General features: G+C 38.7%; 1 protein-coding gene across 3 annotated transcripts in view; it reads right to left on the minus strand.

The window, feature by feature from the left end:
* The window catches only part of ELOVL7 (ELOVL fatty acid elongase 7), a 75,708-nt gene that overhangs the window by 14,359 nt on the left and 44,964 nt on the right, over positions 1-16,385 (minus strand). For all 3 annotated transcript variants that reach the window (XM_025447098.3, XM_025447094.3, XM_025447095.3), the window contains 2 exons: positions 7,862-7,959; positions 1,568-1,758 (listed from right to left, as the gene is read on the minus strand). In XM_025447098.3, the coding sequence (XP_025302883.1) occupies positions 1,568-1,758; positions 7,862-7,925 (255 nt within the window). In that variant the 5' untranslated portion in view covers positions 7,926-7,959. The remainder of the gene's footprint in view (positions 1-1,567; positions 1,759-7,861; positions 7,960-16,385) is intronic.

The raw sequence follows: 16,385 nt of genomic DNA on the forward strand, positions 1-16,385 counted from the left end.
GAGAGAGTAAAATTGGTGCTTTCCTGATACTAAATTTAAGAACATTCTAATAGTCTATGGAGCTTTTGACATATATTTCTATGTTTCAGGCTATCAAGAAGAAGGAGCAATAATTTGTATTTGGCAGGTAATAAACCCCAACTTTGGCATATAAGTAACTCTAGTATGAGTGATTAATGGGAAATAGAAACTGCCAAATTCAGATATTTTCAAAACTTCTTTTACACTGTATTTGCTAAAGTAGGAACCCAAACTTAATGGCTATAATTAAATTCTTTTCCTGAGAAACATATTTGGGGACATCACACTGAATAACATAATCAGACATAGAGTATAAAGGGACGTGAGAAACAATTTGGTTTCACCTTGACTCTATAAAATGGGAGAACTAAGGCCCAGAGAGGTTAAATAACTTGCTCAAAAATCAGGCAGTTGGTTAGTAGCATGACTGGTATTAATAGCTCTTTGTCTCCTGGCTTCTAGGTCTGCACTTCACTGTCCTATAGGCTGTTTCCCCGCCCTCATAACTTGGTAAGAGCATGTATTTTTTCTGCTCCTCACCTCTACTAACCCTTCCCTTTCAGTTACTTGTGATCCATAACAGTAAGGTAGCCTGTAGTTAATTTTGGTAAATACGTAGAAGAAATAGAAGGTAGCAAGGCAAGTCCAGACTTTAGGGAAGCCAATGAGAAATGAAGCTACAACAAATATAAGGTGACTCAATCAGGTAGATCTGCAGTGGGAATCAAGTTGGAGGGATACATATGGAGAGGTCAAGAGGGGCTGCAGGGGTCATGGTGGGCCCTCAAGAGTTTTTCAGTTATGTGGAAGCACAAGCTATGCAGCAAAGAAGTAAATAAGGAGTGGAAGATGAGAAAGCCAGCCAGTATTGGAAAAGAAGCAAAGAATCCCAGAAAAGCAGGTAAGTGAGGCTGGTGAAGGTTGTTAATAGTACAGTAGGTGAGAGAGAATCCATGAGTCTACTCTTGGGCCTGGAAGATCCCACTCTCTCTTATTGACAAGGGACAGGTTCCTTCACCTACTGCTTTGTATGAATTTAAATTCTCTGTCCCCACAAGGGCCAGCTAAACCAAACCTAAACAGTCTACCATCTTATAGCTCATCAGAAGTTCCTACCATGGTGATGATAACTCATTACAGAGTCAAGATGAGCTCCCAATGTCAGACAGACCTGGATTCAGATATCAGTTCTCCAATAACCAGGCATGTTATTTTGAATGTTACTTTGAGAGTTACATAACTTCAAGTATGAGTTGCCTTAAAACCAACACTTATGGATTCATTCAATCATCTGTTAAGATTAACTGTTGCAAGTTACCGGACTTAATGTTAATTTTTCTCACTACTTGTGAAGTAGACTATACTGAGATCCTCTAAATAGCTCAATATCTGGTCCATACATAACAATTTTTTGGGCAAAGATTTAAGATAAATTTCTAAAATTCCTTATATCTCAGTTATCATTATAATCATAACAAGAAACAATGACAGAAATACAGGAAGATTCAAGCAAAATTCTTCCATTAGGAATACTGAAGACACTTGCCTCATAACACATATACACAGAAAAGAGTACTATGGAAAAATTGTACGTTATCATTGCTTTCTTCAGTTCATAGGGCTTTCGATTCTCCATGAGCTTTGGTCCTAGAGAAGTGACAAAATAGACATAGAGTCCCAGGATGATGGTTTGTGGCAGAGGTGAGGACATGAGGAGCCAGTCTTCAACTCTTGGATCTAAAAACAAAATATAAGTGCACATCCATTTAGTCAAGAAATAACTGACAGCAACCAGCATTTCTTTAAGCAAGCACCTAGATTCTAATATTGACAGCAGACTATTCAATGATCTACTATCTTGCAGAAGGATAAAGGGAAATCACATTTTAAATTGTTTAATTTTTTTAAAATTTTTTATTTATTTATTTATGATAGTCACAGAGAGAGAGAGAGGCAGAGACACAGGCAGAGGGAGAAGCAGGCTCCATGCACCAGGAGCCCGATGTGGGATTCGATCCCGGGTCTCCAGGATCACGCCCTGGGCCAAAGGCAGGTGCCAAACTGCTGCGCCACCCAGGGATCCCACATTTTAAATTGTTTAAAGAGGAAAAGAAAAAAATGAAATCATTCATAACATCACCATCCATCGGTGACCATGTTAACATCCCACCAGTGGTCTTCTTTGGTCCTGGTTGAAAGTCCTTCTTTCATTGGAGGTAAAAACTAGACATATTCGTATGGCTTATGATGTTCCTATATTCAAACTTTGGATTACCCACTGACTGAAGAAATTCTACAAAGTTCAAGCAGTTCTGATTCTGTCCTTTGGTCCCCATTTGTGTGACAACTTTTATTTACTGTGACCTCCGTGGTGAGTTTCTGGCCCCTGGCTAGCACTCCTCCTGGCCATTTCAACTGCACTTGGCACCCACATGTCCCAGAAAATTTGTTGAAGGGAAAGAGGGAACTAATAATAATAATAATAATAATAATAATCATAGAAGCACTAAAAGATTTCAGTGCAGTGTACCTAGATGGCTGATTTCAAAACTTTTTCTGAGTTAATGCTGTGACGATCTTAATATGAGGGGGAAAGTTTAGTTTTGAGAACTCTGTGTTTTTATAAATATCAGTGTAACCCTTTGTTAAATTTCCAGCTTGTGCAAGATACTTTACCAAAATTGTTCCTGCTAAGAGCATCAGTGACTTCCTTTGGAGATGTGTTTCTGTTCTTAACAGACATCATAGGCATGGCTGAAAACTAGATTTTCTGTGTGTCCGTAAAGGAATTCCTGAATTAAAGATATATTTCATTTTATTCTTTTAGTGACTCAGCGGGGGGAAAATATCAGATGACATCATCTTTCTGTTCTTCCTCTGGTAGCAGCAGAAAGAACACAAGCCAGGAAAAGCATGCTGGGTTGGCTCAGGAAGCAGAAAAAAATAACTTTAAAATAAATAATTTTTTCCTGTAATTTAATATTTTAAGCATACACCTTCTTTTAAAATCTTACGTGTGACTTTCAAGTTCTATAAACTTGAAAAGATTATGGTGTCTTTTGGGAAAAACTGGCTAATATTATGTTACTTTCATAAAACAATACACCAAGTTTGTTTTTGTTTTTGTTTTAAATCCTATTTCAGCAAAGCTTTGGAGTCAGCTTGGCCTGAGTTCTGATCCTGGCTCTCCCACTGACTCATGGGATCTGGGGCCACCAAATCCACATCTCTGGACTTACTTTCCTCATCTGTGAATCGGGCATAAAGCAGCATATATGTCCCAGGAGATTTAAGGAGTTACTATATGTAAAGAGCTCAGCACAAGCTCAGGGCTCAAGGATTATGCACTGCTACTATTACCGCAGATATAAATTCTGTCAGCATAGCAGAATCACCCCTGTAGTATTTAAAGGTCAAATGATCACAAAATGACCCTGCTCCAACTGTCTCAGAATCCAGGGCCATGGGTCCGAGGCATCCATAAGATGCTGAGGTGACCCTGATGAACTGTCAGAGTTAAGAACCAGGGGTTCGGTGCTTCCCTCACCTATCCTGGGGACCTCAGCATCCCTCACTAGGTGCTTGATAGTTGTCTTTCACGTGGTTTCCATGCCCCTGATCCAATCTGCTACACCTTGTCTTCTAAACAACTGCTAAATTCACTTTCTAAAAGTACAGCGCTGCTCGGATTATTCCTCTGCTTAAATCAGCTCTCCCAACTGAGCAAATGAAATTCAAAGTCATTAGTATCTTTGATGTTCATGACCCCAGCTATTGTTAATGACTCTGACAACTGTTCATGTTCCCTGCCTTCTTGCTCAGTAACAGTTATATCTTTCTGAATAGGGAGACCACTTCCATGTGAGGTAGGGGACACCCCCTGACAAGATGTCCACAAGTCAAGGCATGGATGGTGACTTGATAGGGAAGTTTAGGGGGTACTGCTCAATGACATTTGATGTCTCTGATCAGACTAAATTTGAAGTCTGTGATAGAGACTCACTCAGTGATTCCACAAATTACAAAAGATTCAGGGATGAGGTGATCTCTGTTTTCCCCAGACACAATAGGCTGAGGGAAGAGCGTTTCATATACCTTCTCTTTGGCATCAGGGTTGGGTTTAAGTGTCATGAGTAGGGCCAAGATGAAATAAGAGGATGAGAAGGCAATTGTCTGGAGTCCATACCCCAGTCATTACTGAAGTTCTGACTTATTGCTAGCCTAATAATTCTTTTCTAAGAGTGTTCCAGAGAGAGTAGAGGGAAAGGAGAAGTGCCCCATACATAGAATTTTAATGAGCTTTTCCATCAACTACTTGTAAGAGAGTGTTCTCTTTTTAAGTAGCATGTACTAGCTCAAGTACACCCTTTAAAATTCAATGCACCAACCAGATGAAGAAGCTGGAAGGAAAAGCAAACATGTACCTCCACCACTTTGTGAAGTATTAAAGTTTCAGAATGGCAGCCAACCTTACTCATACTCCATCTTCTTGTAAAAAGATGATAACTAGGTTTGAAAAGCCATTATTACTAACTCAACACAAGGAAAGTTGCTTTTAAAACATTAAAAAGTTTCCCTTTCTCTACAGTCCAAAATGCTCCTAGAGCATTACTTCAAAATTTGACATTTCATATCTAAGAATCATAATAAATCCTCTTATAGCTTATGTGTTAATTAAACCGTATTTAAATCTGTAGCTGTGGAATTTTCCATGTGAAATAATTATGCACGACCACTACCTCTCTAGCAATCAGAAAATCAATGAATAACAGTAGGTTTCCCGAATGCTACTCAGAAACAGGGCCAAAGCCAAGAATACACTTGAAATTCTTGGCCCTTGATCATGGGTTCAGACCTTCCCAGGGTAAGCAAAATAAATCTGAACTAAGATGGCCAGGAGTGATTTCTAATGGCTCTCTGAGATCAATATCACACTAAACAGAAGCAAAAAAAACACCTCTCCTGTTATACCTGATAGTGTTCTCACAGAGTTGCATATCTAACACAAAACATTTTAACCCTCTAGGTCCTGATTTTATATATATATATATATATATATATATATATATATATATATATACATTCATACATATATATGTATATACATGAATAGGCATTTTTAAAAACACATGCTATATTAAAAGTATTTTCAGGGATCCCTGGGTGGCGCAGCAGTTTAGCGCCTGCCTTTGGCCCAGGGCGCGATCCTGGAGACCCGGGATCGAGTCCCACATCGGGCTCCCGGTGCATGGAGCCTGCTTCTCTCTCTGCCTGTGTCTCTGCCTCTCTCTCTCTCTCTCTCTGTGTGTAACTATCATAAATAAATAAAAAAATAAATAAATAAAGTATGTGAAAGCATCAGCAGTCTTCACTCTCCTTAAAAAAAAAAAAAGTATTTTCAGATAACAGCATTCTTTCCATCATCTATAACAACCACCACCATTTGTGTTGGGATATTTCCTAAGTTGCAGAGTACTTTCATGCATATTGTATGGTAGCTTGCAGGTACCATTTTCACCTCTGTTTTGCTGAAAAAGAAATGTCTATTTACCACAGACAATAATTTGTTCAAGATCACCTAGCCAGACCATGGAAGTAGAACTTAAATCTAGGTCTTCCCATTATACATCTCCATACCCTCTCTCCTCCCTTATGACTTCAAATTAGAGTAACCAGAGATATAGCACTGCCTGCCTCTCCCTCTCCCTTTCCCTATACTGCTTGGAATGCTTTTTCATGGGGCTCCCTTTATCTCTCTCTAACCACCTCCAGCCCTTTAGCATTCCTTTTTCTGACATAATGTAGCTCAGCTTTTCAAGTAAGAATTCCTAATAAAAAGCAGAGAGTCATTACATGAATAAAAGTGGAAGTGGAATTCAGAAGTAGTTCATTTAAAAACATTTTATACTTCCAGCTCTATACAGATATTAATTATCATCTAAATCAATTTGGCTCTTGAGTTAGGATATCTGAATTTCTTGAGGTGCTGTATTTGGTATAGCGAGTAGCAAGAGACTTTGGGCTTCCAAACAGGTCCATTTCAAAAAATGCACCCAAATCTACTTGGCTCCCAAGTTCAAATCATGACATTTCAGGTAGCAAGGCATACTCCTACTTTGAAAAGCAATTAAAATATCAATATCTTTTAAAATGCAAACAAAAGTGAAAGCCATTAAAACAAGACAAATAAATAGTACTGACTTTATGAGAATTACTGTGAACCTTAAGAAAAAGGTGACCTCGGGATCCCTGGGTGGCGCAGCGGTTTGGCGCCTGCCTTTGGCCCAGGGCGCGATCCTGGAGACCTGGATCGAATCCCACGTCGGGCTCCCAGTGCATGGAGCCTGCTTCTCCCTCTGCCTGTGTCTCTGCCTCTCTCTCTCTCTCTCTCTCTCTCTCTCTCTCTCTCTGTGACTATCATAAATAAATAAAAATTTTAAAAAAAGAAAAAGGTGACCTCTAAAAAAATCTGTATGTTCTCAGATTCATTACATAAGTTGAAAAACTAAGAAAAAAAGGAAGAAATATGGAAACAGTCATTCTCCATTTCCCTACCAGATTGAAATTTCTCTATTTATGGGATACTTAAAACCAAACCAAAACAAAACAAACAAACAAAAAAAAACAACCCTTGGCATTCTTCCAGGGCAAATCTGTTGGGACCTTTTTTAGTGAAATAAAATGGGTCTTTAGCAATCTCCTGAGAAAAATGGCAACCATCTTTGCTGAAATCTGCATAAATTGGAAAATAATTCCAGTTGTGTTAAATACCAAGAGATGGCACTTATCTTCCTGAATTTGGTGAACATGCAATTTCTGATTAATAGGGAAGAGCTCATCTGAAGTGGTGATGCTGGTGAATATGTGTAAAATAATTCAAATGTGAAATATCAGAAATCTAATCAAAATCAGAAAACAGGTTCTAGTCTTTTCTGCCAAAAACTAACCACAGCTTCAACAAGGTCACATCTCTAAGCCTCAGTGTCTTTAATTCTAAAAAGAGTTTGCTTTGATGATACCACCTTTGATGAGGTCCGCCTCAGCTCTGATTCCTTGTTTATTTAAACATTACTTTTTTATTTATACACACACACACACACACGCACACACACACACTCTGAGAGAGAGAGAGCGTATGTGCAAGTGCCCAGGAGTGGGTGGGGGAGACGTAGATGGAGAGGGAGACACAGAATCTTAAGCAGGCTCCATGCCCAGCATGGAGCCCGATGACAGGCTCAATCTCACAACCCTGAGATCATGGCCTGGGCCAAAATCAAGAGATGGATACTTAACCGACTGAGCTACCCAGGAGCCTCACCTTTTTTACATTTTTAAAAATGTTCTTTGATAAGTTATAAAAGCAATACACATTTGTGTGGTATAGAAAAAACAGACATAGATAAATAAATACAAATTACCCATAATCCTATCACAGAGGGACAAAAGCTCTCACAATAGAAATGTATGTGGTGTATTATAACCTGTTTTTCATTTAACACATTTAAACTTGATTTGGCATTAAATGTTCTCCTAGAACATTGATTTTTTTTTTTAAATGGGCAAAGCAAGAAAGACAGACACTTCAGAATTACTCATGGATGACCCTATGAAACACTCTCAGTCCTTTCTGATACACCCTTGAGGGGGCAGCCCCTCCTTTTCAAGAATCATCATTGTTGGCATTAACTGCTATTTCCCTTAAGAGCATGAAGGCAGAAGCAAGCCTTAGAGGGAATGGTAAGTTGCAGTCTCTCATTCTGTTTCAGTAAAATCCTATTTAATATTGGAATCTGATGTAAAAAGGAAAGATGCACCTTAAGGAGGAAGTTTGGTTACTCACCAGCATCTTTGATCCAATTATCATAAAGACGTACAGTTCTTGATGTAAGCTCACTGAAGGCCATTTTCCACAGGATTTACTGGCTCTTACACTGCGTTCTTCAGTACAAGAAAAAAAGAAATGAGTTTATGATCTATAAATGCAAATAAAGCCAAGTTCTAATAAAACAATATTATAAATGCTAAATATTTAATAGAAATACTTGGCAAAACAACAAACTTACACTGAGGGTAAATGCATTAGTAAACCACAGTAAACCCTGATACTGTGGCAAACATTTAAGATTTTTCATCATTATAAGAACAATGCTTACTTTGCTGAAAAAGGCTAACTAACATTCTATGTACAAGATATAAAAGGAATAAACAATTCTAAGAACTTTATTAAGTGTATCTCCCTTTTATGGCAACAATGCAGATCAGGAAAGGATTGTACCTCCCATGGGAATTCTGAAATAAAAACCCAGTAGAAGAAAGTCAAGAAAATACACAAAACATTCAAAACATTCTGAGAAGCTACTCTGAACCAGGACTTACAGCTGATCTTCAGGCATAACAAGGTCTTCTACATGCAAGTCTTTACAATCTAAGTGGACTACTGGTAGAAAGAGGGAAGGAAAGAAGATCTACAACAGCCAAGGAAAAGTTGCCTCATTTATCTGGACAGATAGATAAGAACAGTTGGGGGAATAAAATCAACAGGGAAAGGAAACTAGCTCTATTATACATTAAAAGATAATCTAAATCTTCCATAATTAAAACAATGTGACACTGACACATGAAGAAGCAAACCAATAGAATAGAGCAGAAAATCCAGAAATACACCAAATACAGATAGGAATTTAGAACTATATTTTGTAAATTCTCAGATGTATGTTTTCCCACATTTTAACACCCCTGAAATCGACATATGTCTTCCATAAAATGAACAGTGTATTTGATTCAAAGTCATAGAGTGGGAAGATGAAATAGCTCTGGAGATGGATGGTGGTGATGGTTGCACAACAATGTAAATGTATTTAATGCCACTGAACTTCACATTCAAAAATAGTTAATATGGTAAATTTTAAAGAAATTCTTTAGGCCTGCAACAGGAAAATTTAAACTTTCTTCTAGCATTTTGAAAGCCATTTTAAAACATATATTTACATTATAAGTGTAAATATATATATATAATATATAATAGAATATATTCTAAATATATAACATATACACCTCATATAGAATATATTCTTTTACATTTATATTTATAATACATATATAAACTTGTATCCTCGGTATAAGTTTGTTGTTTTTCCAAGTATATGATAGAAAATATTGTATTATACAATAGAATACATATTTATATTTAGAATATAAAATATTTATTTTTAAAACATATCGTATATGATAAAGGTAGCATCTCAAACTAGTGGGCACTGAATTACCAGCAATTCCTCAAAAAATGATGTGATACTAGATAGCCATCTGGAAAAAGGACATTGGATCCAAACATTATACTGTAAACGAAGATAGACTCCAAGTAGATCGAAGATTTACATAAGAAAAACAGAAAAAAATAAAAAGGAACCATGGAAGTACTATTTGACAACATAAAGAATACTTTTCTAGCCTTGGAGTGGGGAAAGGACTTTCTAACTTTGATTTAAAATACAAAAGACATAAGAGAGGGACGCCTGGGTGGCTCAGTGGTTGAGTGTCTGCCTTTGTCTCAGGGCATGATCCCAGGTCCAGGGATCGAGTACCACATCAGGCTTCCTGCATGGAGCCTGTTTCTCCCTCTGCCTATGTCTGTGCCTCTCTCTCTCTCTCTATGTCTCTCATGAATAAATAAGTAAAATCTTAAAAAAAAAAAAAAAGACATAAGAGAATAGTAACAAATGTAACCACAGGAAAATCAAGAAGAAAAAATTAAAAAGTAGAAAATGACAAACAGGAAAAAATATGTTCAATTCATACTACAGACAAACGCCACTCTCCTTAATATACAAAGAGTTCAAAAAATTGATAAGAAAAACACTTATAAGTCAAGAAAAATATGGGCAAATTTCATAGGAAAGGAAATAAAAATGGCTTTTAAATGTATGAAAAGTTGCTTACCTTTAATCATAGTAAGAAATCTACAATTTTTTATTGCAGTGGATGGGCTAAAGTCCAAACATTTTATCATTTAGATTGGCCTAAATCCAAAAATGTATTGAAAGGACTGTGGCAAATTCATACAGTGCAAATGATCATAACCCTTAGTAATGGTAATTTCAGTAGAAACTATAAATGCATATTTTTTAAGCTAGCAATGCTACTCCTAGAAATTCATCCTATAGATACACATGCACATATACAGAATGACATATATTCAAGGTTATTTATTGCATCAGTAACAGCAAAAGACTGGAAATAAGCCAAATGTATAATAAATGTGTACTGGATAATAAATAATACATCTAAACCATGAAATATCATGCTCTTTTAAATAAGAATGAGGAAGTTTTCCATGTGCTGATATGGAAAGATATCCAAGATAAATATCTATATGAAAAAATCAAAGGAAGTTACAGAATTTTAAAATGACTTTTCTATATAAAAAAGGAGGGAAGGAATGAGGATATAAATTTGCATTTATTTATGTCAGCACAAAACAAACTGAAAAGATATATCCACAGGTAAGCGAATGGGGTACAAAATGGGCTGAAGGGGTAGAAGGCAGACCTCATACTGTTTGGTTTTTAACTAATGTAAATACGTTACCTCTCCAAAAATAAAGAATTAAAATATTTTTGGAAGATTTTATTTGTTTGAAAGAGAGAGAGGAGGGAGAGGGAGAGGGAAAGCACAGATGGAGAGGGAGAGGAAGAAGCCGACTCCTTAATGAGCAAAGAGTCTAATGTGGGGCTTGATCCCAGGACTTTGAGATCAAATGCTTAACTGACTGAGGCATTCCAGTGCCCAAAGAATTGAAATATTTTATATTTCTTAAAAAAAAAAGGTAGGATCAGCTGCACCTTTGCTAGAACATTCCTATTTAAACACCCATACACAAATGCACATACACAGACAAAACAGAGATTTTTTTTAAAGATTTTATTTATTTATTTATTCATGAGAGACACACACACACAGAGAGAGAGAGAGAGAGAGAGAGAGGCAGAGGGAGAAGCAGGTTCTATGCAGGGAGCCTGATGTGGGACTCAATCCCAAGTCTCCAGGATCATGCCCTGAGCCGAAGGCAGTGCTAAACCGCTGAGCAACCTGGGCTGCCCAAAAGAGAGATTTTTATCTTAATTCCTCAATAGTCCATCCAAGGATCCTCCAGAGGATCTCTCCAAGTTCAGGAAGTATCTCAGCATGGCTTTGGTACATCCTGTGTCCTTACGATGAGTTCAGACTCAAGACTGGCTGTGGTGATGTTGGATCTTTCCCAAGTCATCCTAGACTCTTGCTTCCCCATGGATTCTTTCTACAATGAAGATGGGGTCAGAAGCAGGGGCTCTAGGGTCACAAAAGCCTTGTTTTGAATCTCACCTTTTAATAGCTGTGTGACCCTAGGCAAAATGAAAGCTTAATTTCCTAATCTGTAAAATGACGTTTCTACAATCTACCAAGATAAAATAAGGTAACTCAGAATTGTTTTGGGGACCATGTGAGATAATATATACTCATAATGTTTAGAGCACAAAATCCAATAAAGAATGAACATTAAATCAAAGTCAGACATCATCACTTGCAGAGATAAGTTGTGCCAATTTAATTGGAGAGTATCTTGCCAAACTTATTATCTAGTAGAGTTGAATGGCATTTTATGCAACAAATCTAGAGAAAACTCTACTACTTTTATTTTAAGAACAGGGATGTTGATTATACATGATTCTTCCCTTGATATTTTTCAACTGTTTTGGTATAAGTGGGTTTTTAAATTTTTACTTATTTAATTTTTTTAAAAAAAGGTTATTTATTTGAGAGAGAGAGAGAGAGCGCACAGGAGGGACGGAGGGAACGGGAGAGAGAATCTCAAGCAGACACCACACCAAGCATGGAGCGCAATGTGGGGCTTGATCTCACCACCCTGAGATCATGACCTGAGCTGAAGCCAAGATTCACACACTGAACCAACTATACCACCCAAGTGCCCTGGTGTGTTTAGACCATGCTAAAAGCTACTTATCTGTGCACCTTAACCACAGATAAAAAAGACACCAAGCCACTATTCTCATAATTAAACTGCCAAAATCATGCTGTTTAAATTACTCCAAACCAGAGTGAGATTTTAATTATATATGGTATACGCTGAAGTTACATTTCAAAGTATTCTTCTGTTTTCTGTGCAATTCCTTCCTCTTCTTTTTTCCCCCACTCATTCCACACAGGACATTTTCCTCTCCTTAACCTCCCAAAAGCACAGAAACTCAAGAAACCACAGTCTTCTGCAGGTCAGAAATACTCATGGGCAATAAACAGAGCTGGTTTCTCTAATCCCAAACATTCTCTAATCCCAAACACAAGCCAGAGATAAAGGGAGAAGGGAAGGGTAGTCAGATGAGCAATTCGTACTAGATGGGAAGAAGCAGCAAGAGCAGATGTTGTCCAGGGAGGTGAGAGATGGAGCACCAGTGAGGTAGGAAAGGGATCCATTAGCCCACATTCCTGGAGTGTGGTCTCTCTCCCTGATCCTTTACTTGTAAATACTGGTATCCAACAGTCCTTAACACTTGTAGGCCCGCCAGAAGAGAAGGAATGTGCATATCTGTGTAGAGATGGGAGATGAAAAGAAAACCTGATCCTTTAACCCTGTTGGAAGTGACAACACACAGCTGAGAGTTTTCTAAGCTGGGACAGGACTGGACTGGATGCCAACATTACCTTATAGGGATTGGTCTAGAAAATTGTTAACTGAATTTGGGGAGGCCTTGGTGGTCCTGGAAAAGATATAGTGCTACTCCTAGTCTAGAGTCAGGCATCTCCTTGACCCCTAACTATCCTGTGATCTAACATGGCCACTTGACTGCTAGACAGTCGTATATAGAGAAGAGAAGAAACTTACTCCATGTGGTGAAGTTTTAGAGATATCTTCTAGCTAATAGCACCCCTGGGACCTTAATAACCAATTTTAAATGCTTGATAGCATAAAATTTCAGGATTAGTGATGCCGAAAAATCAGGGTTCTCATGTAGGTGAAGCAGAGACTTAAAACTCAAAAACAGGAGACAAATGACCACACATCCATCAAGGGAAGAGACAAGGGAGGAACTGGAAGGGTCCACCCCCACAGGCCTTGTTGCTGGAGTGACACTACCTACCATTAACCCATGAATTCTCCTTGTTTTTGACAGTATCACATGGTGACTGGGTCATTTGGTAAAGAAGAGACTGAAACCGCCCAGACCTTAGGTCTACATTAATGATGTCAAGTTCAAATGTGAGAAATGTACCTGATGCCAATGGAAGGCACTTCCATGGGTGGAGACTATTCAAAGCCACAGGCTGCTTATGTCTGTGGAGCATGGACATAACGCCAGAACACATCAGATACCACAAGTGTGTGGTATCACTTCATCCATTTGGCTCAAAGCTATCTTAACAGTAATCGCAACACAGAACTCATCTGAAAGAACTTCTTGGTGGGATTTACCCAGATAAGGACAGGACCTTAGAGCTGTCTGTGATAGGAAGTACCTAGCAGAAGTCCAGAACTCTAAACCCATGGCCCACAATTTCCTGGCGAACCCTCATGGGTAGAGATTTATCCAAACCCTGTAAAATATGTACAGGATACCTTCTCTGGGGGAAAGGAGTGGCAGAGTCAGCATATGGCTTTCCTGGGGCATGTCTATCATCCAGGAACAAGGCCTTATGGTTTTACCTTCCCCTTGGATGTTCAAAAGGTTCTGAGCTCCCCTCACTGATATTTGCTTTGGAAATGTGACATCAGGGACAACCCTGCAAGAACAGATCTGGTTAGCCACAGATACTGCTAGAGGACACAAAAGGAGCCTACAGGAAGGTACAGCATAGGGGTGGAGGTCTATCGTGGAAATAAGGACAGCAGCATAAACACAAAACAGCTGGCCTTCCTGTGGAAAGCCAGGTCTGGCCTCATATTGAGGTGTGGTTTGAAATTTTACCCTTGTACAAAGCAAAGAAGGGGGGGTGCAGGGCAAATCAAGCCATTACATAGAAATCACAATGGCTCATCGGAGAACTGATCAGGGAAATGTGCCTTCAAATGCGGACGGCTTTCTAAGGAGACAGAGCAGAGCCAGCTTGGAAAGGAAAAGGAAAAGGCCCTCAATGCTGACTCACCAGAAGAGGACAAGGGGGTTTCAGTAGTGAGTCAGAGCTGGGTGTTGGGACCTCAGCTGACCGGGTGGTAAAAGGTCTTCAGCTTAAAGTGTCAGACAGCCTATCTCTGAGTAATGAAGCTAGAAAACCAGAGTCCACATGGAGTTTTGGGAAGAAAAAATGCTGACAGAAGAAGTAAAAATTGCGGGAAGAAGTCAAAGACTGCTAGAGAAACTTCCACCTAGATATTAATCTTCGGGTTTCCTGTCTATCTCCCGCCCTGCCTGTTTCCTCCCTGGATCCGGTTTCCCCTGCCACCCCCATCCGCTGTGTAAGCAGAAAGAAAGCTTCAAAGAGCTCCCGAGTCTAAGCATGGACAGAAGGTTTGGGCATCTGAGTTTGTTCCATCCCAGTGGAGAGGCTAGGGGAAGGGGAGCAGAAACTTTTAAGCACATTAAAACTTGAGGATGGACTACAAAATAATTATTTATGGGGCATCTGGGTGGCTAGGTTGGTTAAGTGTCTGGTTTCAGCCCAGGTCATGACCCTAGGGTCCTGAGATCCAGCCCTACATCCGCTCCCTGCTCAGTGGGGAGCCTGCTCCTCCTTCCTGCTTGTGCTTTGTCTCTTTCTCTCTCTCTCAAATAAATAAAATCTTTGAAAAAAAATTGTTTGAACCTGGACTTCTGAACCTTGGCTCTCCTGGCACTTGGGGACAGACAATTCCTACCTGTGGGAAGCTGTCCTAAGCATTGTAAGATGTTTAGCACTAACCCTGGCCTCCACCCACTAGATGCAAGAAACTCCCCAGTTGAGACAACCAAAAAATTTCGAGAAACTGTCAAGTTGCCAATCCCTAGTTGGGAACCACTGGTTTAAACTAAACTAGCAACATTTATTCATCTGGATAAGAATAGTTGTTTCAGAGTCATCACTTTAGCAATTATACATTTCAGTGACACTGTCATTCAAAAATATTTTTGAGCTTTTCTTTACAAATTGATTTCAATGTTTTTCAGAATGTCATTTAAATGGCTTTAAAGGAAAAAAAAAATCTTTGTTTATGACTTCTAAAAATCAGGTCATAAACCAATTATAAGTTAAGAATGAATCTGGGGGCACTTCGATGGTTCAGTCAATTAAACATCTGACTTTAGCTCTCAGGTCATGATCTCAGGGTCCTCGGATGGAGCCCCAAGTTGGGCTCCCTGCTCAGTGGAGAGTCTGCTTGTCTCTCTCACCCTCTCTTTGCACCTTCCACCCCCACTCTCTCTCTCTCCCACTAATAAACAAATAAAATCTTTTTTTTTTAAAGAATGATTTTGAAGGTAAATGGATGAAGCTGAACTTCACCATGTTAAGTGGAGCAGGAAGAGAGGGCAACAGAGTAGCTTTACTTGTAATTTACTACTAACATTTTCAACTTATGCTTTGTAGCATTAAGACAATTAAAAAAAAATCCAGAAATGTTTAGTGTCATAGCAACATTAGTGGGAAAAATGTATAGTAGCCTCAGGTGACTTAGGAAACACTCATTTATATGTGTACATTTCAGCATATTATTTTATTTTATTTTTTAAATATATTTTTAAATATTTATTTATTTATTCATGAGACACAGAGAGAGAGAGGCAGAGACACAGGCAGAGGGAGAAGCAGGCTCCATGCAGGAAGCCGGACGTGGGACTCGATCCCTCGACCTGGGATCACACCTTGAGCCAAAGGCAGACACTCAACTGCTGAGCCACCCAGGCGTCCCTCCAGCATATTAGTTTGAGTCTTTTTTCTCTATCATCTACTATGAACTCCAATGAAAAGAAAGTGAATTTAGAACCCAAAATTTTTCAAATGACAAATTTTCAATGTTGCTAATTACCACACATGTGTATGTGAGTGTACTATAATACACACACACACACACACACACACTCTGCAGAAGCAAAAATACATGTTTGACATACCTTCCATATGGGATTTTGCATTTTATTTTAATTTTATATATTTATGTTTCTTCTTGGGATTTCCTTTATCACTTCCCCTACTTTTTTTTTCTATTTCTATTCAATAGCTAGGTTGTATAAATTATCTCAGGAGTGAAACAGAACAACAGAAAGCAGATGAACAAAGTTTTATCCTGGTTTTAGAGTTAGGAAAGCTTAGGCGCTTAGCCATACAGAAGAACCGAAGGACATAAACAAGAGATCTGAGAGGAAACATCTGAGGTCTCCATGCCTCCTACCACAGAAAAG

This window comes from Canis lupus, chromosome 2 (genome assembly GCF_003254725.2).
Source record: "Canis lupus dingo isolate Sandy chromosome 2, ASM325472v2, whole genome shotgun sequence".
Classification (NCBI taxonomy): Eukaryota; Metazoa; Chordata; class Mammalia; order Carnivora; family Canidae; genus Canis; species Canis lupus.